At 45.1% G+C, this 12274-nt stretch overlaps 1 protein-coding gene across 7 annotated transcripts in view; it reads right to left on the bottom strand.

Annotated features, from left to right (window-relative positions):
* Positions 1-12274, bottom strand: part of LOC147022459 (rho GTPase-activating protein 44-like) — a 151578-nt gene that overhangs the window by 56147 nt on the left and 83157 nt on the right. For all 7 annotated transcript variants that reach the window (XM_085893364.1, XM_085893359.1, XM_085893365.1 and 4 more), the window contains 2 exons: positions 8461-8572; positions 361-442 (listed from right to left, as the gene is read on the bottom strand). In XM_085893364.1, coding sequence (XP_085749490.1) covers positions 361-442; positions 8461-8572 — 194 coding nt within the window. The remainder of the gene's footprint in view (positions 1-360; positions 443-8460; positions 8573-12274) is intronic.

The raw sequence follows: 12274 nt of genomic DNA, 5'->3' as shown, positions 1-12274 counted from the left end.
CACACACACACACACACACACACACACACACACACACACACACACACACACACACACACACACACACACACACACACACACACACACACACACACACACACACACACACACACACACACACACACACACACACACACACACACACACACAACAACCACTGTCCCTCGCTTCTTCAATCACAAGCCATTGTGCGATGCAACGTGTTCTATAGGAAATGGCAATATTTACAACTTGGCCTTCAAAGATAAAGATCGAGGTTTCCACAAATAAATCACACAAGATGGCTTTCATTCGGGTTAGTGTTGGCAATTGAGAAGATGACAAAATGATGAGAGGAAAGTGAACGATCGAGCCTCTTACTTTGATGCCTGAATCCATTGTTCATAAGAGCCAAATGTCATCAGAGGCTCAGGAAGTTCACGCAGGTATGACTTGAGTGCACCTGAGGTAAACACATAGAGATGGACACAAATTAATTATTATTCAATACCATTTTCTCTCATGCCAGAAGATGAGATAGTTGTAAATGTTTTAATAGCTGAGGAATATACGTTCACATGTGTGGACAGGAAGGTGAACAAGTAAAACATGCGGTACTGGTCACAAGACAATCCGCACTGGATCTCCCCATCCAAACAACAAGGAGCGGCGAAGGTCTCATGAGGGACAACACATTGAACATATCATGTATTGAAATGTAATGTCAATAAACCATGTATAATGTATATTCTATTATGTTTCCAGACTTTATGGCCACCCTGTGTGTATATATGTATATGTATATATATATATATATATATATATATATATATATATATATATATATATATACACATATATATATATATATATATATATATATATATAAATATATATATAAATATAAATATATATATAAATATAAATAAATATATATATAAATATATATAAATATAAATATATATATAAATATAAATATATATAAATATAAATATATATATATATATATATATATATAAATATAAATATATATATATATATATATAAATATATATGTATATATATATATATATATATATATATATATATATATATATATATATATATATATATATATATATATATATATATATATATATTAGGGTGGTCCAGAAAAAATAATGAACACATTACCTCTCTCCACAAGGCTATTTTATGCCGTCATATATAACTAAAGAGCACACAAAATTTTTCTTCAAGAAAACAATATTTAGGGGTCACCCCATTTTATTCCGAAATCAGGGGTCCCACATATGATATGATACAAATGTTTGTAAGGTAACAATTTATGATTGTACTGCTGCCTTAGTTGGAGTCGGGATCATCTTATGGTGGTTTGATACCAGTCTAAGCAGGAATTGTCCTCATCCTTGGTTAATGTTTCATTATATTTTTGAATTAGGCTGATGCCCCGTTCCGCAGTGTCATTTACTAGTTTGAGCTGAAAGGACCGGGCCCGTAGGTCATTGTACAATGGATCATCTGTCCACTGACCAGGAGGTTTCTTCACGAATGTTTGAGAGGTTGCTATTCCACCTTCTATCAAAACATCAAAGAAGGAACCGTACTCTGTGCATCATAGAAGGAACATACTCTGTGCGTTGAATCTCGTCCCTTTTTGTCACAAGGTCCTCCAACTTGAGGTGAACCCCTTTATCCTTGATCTGTAGCCGCCGAGGACAGTCAGGTAACTGTGGACGCTGTAGGTTCTGGACCATCTTTTCCTTTGTTAGGGTTAGGGTTAGTTTTCCTTACAGTGCGATTCAAAGAGTTCCCTGTGATCATGAGGCAAATCATGTAACTATTTGGCAACCATATATACATATATAATGTATTTATATTATAGGAACATGCTTGGGGTGACCTCTAAATATCCACAAATCGAGCTCAAATTCCACACATGTGTAAGTTAACCCTAGTGGACAAAAATAAGGTATGTGGAGAAATAATTTGATCAACATCATTTTTTACTGTAACAGTTTGGACCACCATATATATATATCTATACCAACAACTCCACTCTCTGCTGCGACATCCCTCATCTTTCAGACAGTCAGGCTGTTGCCTCTTCCCTCTCTTCAGACCTTTTAAAGAACCACAAAATGGTCAAACAATTGGAATATGTCTTTCAATCCTGACAAATCTCATACTCTCACTCTCACCATCTCTCTTTGAATGGAACATCTGGCAAACCATTCCATCGACTTCATTAAAAAAAACCTCTGAGATATTCAATCCCTCCAACCTTTGGGTCTCATCTTCAGTCACTATATTTCTTGGCCAAAAGACATGTCTAAGTTAACCTCCAAAGCCAATTGCTGACTGGGCATCCTCTGTCATGCAAAGTCTTTCCTTGGAAAATCTGGTTTAATCAACTTACATGGCCTTCTTCCATAGCTCAATGGAGTACCGTTCTCCCCACAGACTGGCAATCCAGCCTCATACCATTCACATATTGATGCCATGAAGCCCAAGGTCCTCACATCAATGGAATCCCCCATGATGAAGCTGAATCCTTGGACTTGTTTCTCTCGCATCACAGACATGTTTGTAGGCTGTCTTCTATCATCACCTTTCTGGTCTAACACCCTCTGCCCTTTCCATGCTCTGTCCCCCTTCCCCTCTCCAGATTTTTTAAGGATCTAGTCTGCCAGTAACCCCCTATGTAAAAACTCTCAAAATCTAGACTCACTGCTCACTTCCACTCATCTGTTACCCTTTTCTCTCAACTGTAGAATCAACTTCTCGAGGCCGTTCTTATTCCCACACTTCCCTCCAGGGATTCAAGGTTGGTCCATACACCGCAACCTCGTGTGATCCCCCATCCTGACCTATGATCTTCATTATCCCCATTAACCCTTCCTTGAACAGGCAGGATGGCCGAGAGATATGCACACTCATCTCTGAGCCATCCAGTCTAGGTTTGAATCTCGTCCCAGCTATAAACTTCCATCCCGGTGTCTCACAGGCAGGGCGATTCATTGATGTGCTGACCGTCCCTGAGATGGACATTGAACTGGGTGTCCCATCTGCCAGAATTAGTTGGTGGAAGTTAAAGATCTCATGTTGTCCTTCGCGATGTGTCGGAGAGCTATTGCCAGAACCCTGAACAAATTACAAATTCTGCCCTAATTACTGCTGGGAGGGCAATGGCAAACCAACCAGTATAACCCATGCCAGGAAACTGCTTAGGAAACATCGACGATATGTTACAGAGTATGGTACACCACATCAACCTTTCCTAACACAACAATCTTACTTGATTTCCATTCGTTGTCTCATTTTGTGCCTCGTTGCCTCTCTCCCTCTGTGTCTCCGTGTCTCTGTCTCTCTCGTTGCCCCCAACACCCCCCACTGTTCTGTGAGCCTCGCTCTTGTTGAATTTTTTTTTTTTCCAAAAAAAAAAATGCTCCGTTGTTTGTTTAAGATTCGTATTGTCTTGCATTTGTCATGGTAGCAAACAAATGTAGCAAAAACAGAACACCAAAGTTTTGGCTCTCCCAGAACCACGACCCTCTCACTAGGTTAGCAAAACTTTTTTCCGGGAAAAATCAAGTGAAGAAACAAAAACAAATATTGTCGTTTTGATACAATTACACATTTAGTCCAGCAGCCATTTCTCATATGAGGCCAAATAAGGAAATTCGTTCAACACCCCCTACAGAAAAGGTTTGACTTGACAGGGTGGTAGAATAGACCCGAAAGAACACCTCCAGGTAGTATGTGGTTTCAAATTGTGGTATCATTAAAATTCTACAGGCCATTATACATACCAAAGGTACTTACCAATAGGGTCGCTGTGGGCTCACAAAATTTCGGGGGAGGGGTAACGTAAACATGAATATCTTTGTCGAGACTCAATCAATTTTCAATATTGAGGTACCATTGGCTTCCTATTATAATTCTCTATCAGAGTATGTACAGTTATTTGAAAATGGCCTTTGCCATGGCATCACCAAAGCTAAAATATCACACTAATTCAAACTTTCTGACATTTTTAATTGTGTTCTCATATGAAGGTGAACGGTGTTTCTCAATTACTACTGGTATGTATACATTTTGGAAATCAAATGCTTAAGAAAGTATTGTTCTGCAGAAATTCATATACATGCAGAGGCACGCAGAAAGAAAACTGCAACTGTTATTTTTAGCGTTCGTCTTTTACTAGTGTATAGCAACACAGAAGCACATACATCAGAGCCGAGCATAATAGTTGTCTTTGGGAACACGGAAGTACATTAGTGAAAGCCGAGTATAATAGTTGTCTCTGGCAGCACGGAAGCTACTCATTTATCATAGTGGATGATAATAGTTATCATGGTCGACACTGGGAGCTGTGCATGACAACACAGAAGCACATTAGTGAGAGCGAATCATAATAGTTGTGCATGGTTGCATGGAAGCACATTCGTCAGAGCGGTTTGTAATATTTGTGTCTGGCAACAAGGAATCACATTCGCCATGGAAGCATGAAGATGTCATCTGTTGTAACTTTTAGTCAACGTCTTCTTCACCACTGGATTCAAAGATTGTTCTCGGATTTTCACAAGTTTCTTCGGCCATACATGCACATGCTTCTGTGCATGGCATGTGGTTGGTTCTGCATGTGCAGTCGGCTCGGCGACATAGAGACTTCTTGCAGTGACAGACAGTCAGCGCCGGAAGACCCCATGGTGCTGGATCTTTGGTCATGAGCACAGGCTGCAGGGCACCATCCTGAATTTTTCAGCCATGTCCAGCTGCTGGTGGAAGGCTCTGTGTCGGTTCCAATGCTCTCTTCCATACATAGGCCTGGTAATTTCCTCGCTTCATATGTTGCTGTCGAATGTAGGGGGGAGATTTTCATTTCTTTGTCCCTTTTGACAGAACTGCCAGTACCTCACAATGTTCACTTTACTCCCAGCCCCCTTGGTTGTTGAGTACATTGCACATATGAAGGCTTCGCATGCTTCTGAAGTGCTGTTGCTGAGCTCGGGTTCTTCTCCAAGCTGTCCCAGACTGGTCTGATGCTCTTTACTGTCAAGTAAGACATTGAAACCCTTTTTCTTGCCGAGTCCTGAGAGTGCACTGTTTGAATCGCACCCAGTGAGTGCGTGGAAGCCGAGTAAAGCATTACACAGCTCAGGTCCTAGTTTGTGTGCCAATCTGTGGATAGGAATATACCGAGCTTTATCCTTGATTCCAGTCCGAAACCACAGATCCCGACACTGGAGTTTTCTGTAGTGTGTGGTGCAGAGGACAGCCACATCTGTGTCAGGTGATTGAATCACAATCCTGTTGCGATAATGAGAGGCATGTTTTGCATGTAGCAATATTCGTGTGTCTGCCTCTTCATGATCTGACTTGAGGGGAACCAGTTCTTCGCAGTGCCCTCTGATGACTAGCACAGACTTCTGCAGGTTCTTGAAACCACCACCGATGACTAGGTGTTGACTGTCAAGCAGAGTGTCTACCCCCATGTGGCACCATGTGTCTGCCAAGAAGGCACACAAGTTGACTTTGTTTTCTACATTTCCAATGTATTTGATCCACTGCTTTGGAATAGGAGTGGCTGGCCCTTGGATTGTCACCTCTAAGGTGTTCCTCGTTTCTCTCGCTCCCCAGCTTTGATTGAGAGGCTGGAGTACCGGTCGAAGACAACATCAACCCGCTGACAACCATTCCGACGTAGAGGGGCAGTAACCAGGCTGTAATACTTGAATGGCATTTCACCGAAGTTTGCAGCACCAGCAGGCTTTGTCATCTACACCAGTGCCAAGCTCAGACTTACTAAGATCATATAGCTTATGGAAGATAATATCATCTCCAAAGTGTTTCTTTAGTCGAAGTTTGAGTCGCTGGGTAGTGTAGCTGTCAACTACCACTCCCTGTCCGCGCAGAAAATGATTGTATCTGTCCAGAAGAATTGTCATATCAAAGGCCTTCCCACCATTCAGGTCAGCAGAGATATCTTCAGCCAATTGCTTGAATGCCATATCGTAACAAGTTTCTTGTCTCCCTTCATGGAAGCCAACATACTGCAGATTAGCTTTGCTGATGTATGAGGCATGGCAAGCTCTGTGTTATCTAGCTTCAGCTGCCATTAGATCGTTACTGACAGCACCAGTAGTCCGTAACATGTCCTCATCGCCCTTTGCGGTCGCTGCTTGCACAATAGTTTCACAGGCTTGGAAAGTTCTGACCATGGTCATCTCCTTTACCCTTCTGTGTGTTTTATTCTTGCAGAAGAAGCACATAGTCCAGTCAGTGGACGTTGACTGGGACCTGGATACCCTGGAGGTCTCCGTCAAACTTGTTTCAGATTGTGTGCCAATCTTAGATTCTTCTGCTGGTGTCGGTGAGAATGCAGATCTTCTCCTCTGCATGTAATGCAAGTTTTCTTTGCTTGTCCATTTTTCGTAGCAATTTGAGTGCCATTTAACATCCGTGGTTGCCAAACTGTCAAAATCTGATTTTAAACGTTCGTATACTTCATCTCGTCAGAGTTCCAGTGCTGCAACAAGTGTCTGTATGGAGGTATCTCGGGCTTTCCTCAGTGTCTCGTTTGAGTCCATCTGACAAATTATGCACTTGTGAAAGTTAGTCAACTTCTGTCTCTTTACAGGTCCAAGTTGCACTACTGCCTGACTCTCTGAACTGGCCATTGCTTCAGTTGGCTAGTAGAATTCTTTCAGATGTTCAATCTGGAATGACACAGAAAAGCAACTATGTTAACCCACAGCCTCTTTTACCATCATTATTAACCTGACATTTTTAAACTTTCTTTTTGTAATTATCTAGTCCATAAGAATTTCATAAAAAAATAGACTAACACAGCATTTTTTTAGTCCAGCAGCATAAACCTGTGAAAAATTCAATTGCTCAACACCCACTACAGAAAAGTTTGACTTGACAACTTAGTATGCTCTAAAAGATGCCTAAAATATTAAAAAAAAAAAGCTAATATTTGTTTGTGATTTTTACCTCTTGTGGTTGTAGAGTTGAATGAATATCGACATTTCTGTACATATTCTGAAAGAGAATTATAATACAAAGCCAATGATACCTCAATATTGAAAATTGGTTGTCTCGACAAAGATATTCACGTTTACGTTACCCCTCCCCTAAATTTTGCTAGCCCACAGTGACCCTCTTGGTATGTATAATGGCCTGTAGAATTTTAATGATACCACAATTTGAAACTACATTCTACCTGGAGGTGTTCTATAGGGTCTATTCTACCACTCTGTCAAGTCAAACCTTTTCTGTAAGAAATATTTTGGGACATTGTCTCCAAAACGTGATTTTTCTTCATCCCATAGTTGGCAGCTGTGCAATACAGAGGAACGTACTTGCCTCATCGGGAAACTTCCTTCCAACCCAACCTCCTGATATAGTGTCAACACACAGAAGTTAATCCTGCCACAAACCTAGCCATACAAATAAATAACTTTCCGGAAGTAACGCACAAAATTATTCTTGAAAAAAAATGGAATAAAAAACTAAATCCCACAGTTAAAAGGAAGTACAACACCAGCTAACTCGCTCATTCAAGAATCGCTTCCTGATTGGAGCATCCTTGCTCAACTCTGGGAACATTTCTGAAGCTCTCATTGACACTGCTTACCCACAGGTAACCCACAGCAGGAATATCATGACATTGTACCTGAATAAATCTTATTACTCACACAATGTACATAAAAAGTAAACAACATTGATAAGTGTTGAAATAACGATTTGCACACTTTCGGGCCGAGTGAAGAATGAACGGACACCGGAGATTTTGTTTATTTAATTTACGACCGACTATGTGGAGCAGACTCAAAATAAGACTTCCCAGTATTCTTTCATGAGCCTATATATATCACCTTTGGTAAAGGTACCTGTTGAGCCACAATCGTACTGAGAGCCATTACATTGTGTGATGTGGGCATCAAAAAAATAAAACGACACAGCAATTTCACAAAAACCTGCACAACAACAGTGTTATAAAAAGAGCAAAAATGGTTTACATTTGGAAATAAAATGCAAATGAGGTTGATGCAAGTTTGGACAAGGCCCTGTGCGTGACCTCAGGAGATTTCGGTGCACAGCAGGCAGCACAGAGTGTTAAATGAATTAAGGCAAAGGTTCAATTTGCACGATATTGTTTTATCGCCGTCTCGATGGGCGCACAAGCTAATTTCTCTTTCAACAGCGGAAGGTGAATGAATGTGCCATGTCAGATACTCCTGAGTTGGACTTTGCATTTTCATCATGTGAGCCTTCCTCAAACAAATAAAATACAGTAAACAACAGCTCGACTCGTCGCACTCATTGGCCTCAGCCTCGAAAAACTCGAACCAAAACACATCCTTCCGTCAGCCCGATTTAGTTTGGCTAAGGTCGTCGCATGAAGAAATACATTCACGAGTAAAGGAAAGGCTCAGGCATAGAAGCAAAGGATAAAGAAATGTGGAGCACCGGCCACAGCGTGCGGGTCTCCAGCATAGTCCTGGGTCTCCACGGCACCGCAGTCCAGGGCTATCTTGAGCTTCTTGAGACGCGAAGCTGCAGCTGCCACCCTGAACAAGCCCTGAATGGTGGCATGCCAACAAGCAATTAGAACCGTTGTGATTACAGTATGAGGATGGGTTTTGATGGTCCAATGGTGAAAAGCCAATATATTACACAACACTTCATAAACAAATTGCAGATTTCTCAGGGTAGCAACATTTACTGGCAGCAGTCCGATTGCACAACTCAATAGAATTGAACTTTGATTTGCATCAAAGTGCACAGCAAGTGTTTCCAAGGCAGGCCAAGACATAAAACCCGTAGCAAAACCGTTGAACGTCGAACAGAGTGACCAACGGTTTCCACCAACGTGTGCGTGCCTTGAAGGGCACAGAGAAGCCGAGAGAAAAACAAATGAAATTTTACAATTGTGTTTGTAGAAAAATAAAACGAGGTGAGGAACTTTATTCAGATACAAGTTGATGTTCTACTTGGAAGGGAGCCTCGATCCGTACGGGAAAATCAAAATGGTCTTACTGCGAGGAATGCTTGCATAAACACATGCAGTGTAATTACCGGGAAAGAAAAGGCAAATGGTGGAGCAGCAAAGAAATATAAATTATTATTTTTTTGTATACAAAGCCAAGGCTCGTGGAAGGCCAAAACACTGAATGGATGAGGATGTAACAGAACAAGATGAACAGCAAAGAGAGGGGGGAGAGGGAGAGACACTAACAGCAGGGTTGAAGGATAAAATAGGGGGAGACTTGGACAAATAAGGGAAGTGGGCAGGAATGAGGGGTATGGGAGGATGCACGGAGTGGACAAGCTGGAAACAGAAGCAAACTCTCAAGAAGGAAAACTGGAAATTTGGAAGGTGTGTTTGGGGGTTGGCCAGGGGGTGGGGGTAGAAAAAGATCATGGTTATATATTGGGGATAATCTGAGATTATGATGAACAGCTGAGATGGTTAATAAAACAAAACAATATAGAACGGCACTCTTTGACGTCGACAGGTAAGCTTCTACCCACATTATTACATCAACATACATACTTGTACCAAGTTTGATTTAAATCCCTGAACAAGATTCAAATCATAAAATAATTCTGGCTGGCAGACTGTGCATGCGATCAGGTTGAAATTTAAAACAGACTGTTGCGGAATGGGGGTCGGGTGAGAAGACCACCAGGGGGGGGGGGGGTGAAGCTATCTCTGGTTCCCACCAGACTCCCCGGAATTGGTGGCCGTCGCACACGGATAATTCCGTGACGCGGCGAGTCGCAAACCGACTGTGAACGCCAATAACTCAACCACGTGACCTAGGGTCCTCCCGTCTATGGGTTAATCGGGTTACCTAATTAATCATGTGATTAAATTACCGGCGGACATGCCCTCGTTACGCTTTGTCTGAACTGGATCACTTTACCGGATCAGATGCAGCCGAGCGACACTGCCAAGGACGTACCGGCTAAAAGGAACGGATCATTGGGAATAAAGTCCCGGCTAAGTTAGGATACGAACCATGCTGGATCAATGAAAGAAAAGACGAAAATGAGCTGGGAACGTTTCCACAAAGGATTTATGAACAGGCAGGCAAGGAAAGATATGTGGCACAGTGAATGTTGTATATTGTTGTCTGCAGCAGGAAAAGGAAGAAATGTGAGAGGTGCGGCAATATACAAGCAACTTACAAAAGCAGACACAGAGCAGAGTTATCCTGATATAATTATTGTACAATCTTAACTTAAGCGAGGACAAGCGCCATGACGAACGGACACACACACACACACACACACACACACACACACACACACACACACACACACACACACACACACACACACCCCGATGAAGAGGAGTTAATGAAGAGAAAAAGGAGAGGAGGTGAGGCTAACGGTCTCTCAATACCTTGCATGATTGCCCGACCGCGCCACCAATATGTTTTTGGGGGGATGCTCCACTGAGCAATACCTCCATGACAGCCGGCACATCTTATCTTGCTTCGTGGCACTTCGTGCAGCTAGCGTCGGTCCAGAGAATGAGACGTGACCGTCGGGTGTGAATGGAAGGACTTGGGTGGAGTCAGAAGCCAATGGGTGGAGAGAGGGACGACGAGGCGGTGAAGAATGCGGAGTCAAAAGCGAGTGGGTGGAGAGAGACGACGAGGCGATGAAGAAGGCGGAGTCAGCAGGGGAATGAGCAGACTGTAGATCCCAAGCCAGACAGAACGAGCCGACAGGAATGAAGACAGGAACGATGGGTGGGAATGACGAGCAGGGACGACGAGCAGGAACGACACAGCCAGCGGCTCTGCGACCCGTCCTTTTATAGATTCCGTGGGGCGGGCAGGGGTGAAACCCGAAGCAAAGTGTCGTCATCCGAATCGGGCACTCTGATTGGGCCCCAGCCGGCAAACGGGCCGGCCGCCATGACCGGAAGCAGCTAAACTTTACTTCCGTCCAGTTGATTCCAAGCTGCGGAATTGTCTCGCTCCGAGCACCGTAACACGAATCGCCTCACACCAAACTCGGCGACGGGAATCGCCTCGCACCGAACTCGGCGACGCGAATCGCCTCGCACCGAACTCGGCGACGCGAATCGCCTCGCACCGAACTCGGCGACGCGAATCGCCTCGCACCGAACTCGGCGACGCGAATCGCCTCGCACCGAACTCGGCGACGCGAATCGCCTCGCACCGAACTCGGCGACGCGAATCGCCTCGCACCGAACTCGGCGACGCGAATCGCCTCGCACCGAACTCGGCGACGCGAATCGCCTCGCACCGAACTCGGCGACGCGAATCGCCTCGCACCGAACTCGGCGACGCGAATCTCCTCGCACCGAACTCGGCGACGCGAATCGCCTCGCACCGAACTCGGCGACGCGAATCGCCTCGCACCGAACTCCGCGACGCGAATCGCCTCGCACCGAACTGGGCGACGCGAATCGCCTCGCACCGAACTCGGCGACGCGAATCGCCTCGCACCGAACTCGGCGACGCGAATCGCCTCGCACCGAACTCGGCGACGCGAATCGCCTCGCACCGAACTCGGCGACGCGAATCGCCTCGCACCGAACTCGGTGACGCGAATCGCCTCGCACCGAACTCGGCGACGCGAATCTCCTCGCACCGAACTCGGCGACGCGAATCTCCTCGCACCGAACTCGGCGACGCAAATCGCCTCGCACCGAACTCGGCGACGCGAATCGCCTCGCACCGAACTCCGCGACGCGAATCGCCTCGCACCGAACTGGGCGACGCGAATCGCCTCGCACCGAACTCGGCGACGCGAATCTCCTCGCACCGAACTCGGCGACGCGAATCGCCTCGCACCGAACGCGGCGACGCGAATCGCCTCGCACCGAACGCGGCGACGCGAATCGCCTCGCACCGAACTCGGCGAAGGGAATCGCCTCGCACCGAACTCGGCGACGCGAATCTCCTCGCACCGAACTCGGCGACGCGAATCTCCTCGCACCGAACTCGGCGACGCGAATCGCCTCGCACCGAACGCGGCGACGCAAATCGCCTCGCACCGAACGCGGCGACGCGAATCGCCTCGCACCGAACTCGGCGAAGGGAATCGCCTCGCACCGAACTCGGCGAAGGGAATCTCCTCGCACCAAACTCGGCGACGGGAATCGCCTCGCACCAAACTCGGCGACGGGAATCGCCTCGCACCAAACTCGGCGACGGGAATCGCCTCGCACCAAACTCGGCGACGGGAATCTCCTCGCACCAAACTCGGCGACGCGAATCGCCTCGCACCAAACTCGGCG

This window comes from Eptatretus burgeri, chromosome 8 (assembly GCF_056783735.1).
Source record: "Eptatretus burgeri isolate ZD-2024b chromosome 8, Ebu_testis_v1, whole genome shotgun sequence".
NCBI lineage: Eukaryota > Metazoa > Chordata > Myxini > Myxiniformes > Myxinidae > Eptatretus > Eptatretus burgeri.
The sequence above is the reverse complement of the archived record's forward strand: the minus strand, read 5'-3'. Positions and strand labels throughout refer to the sequence as shown.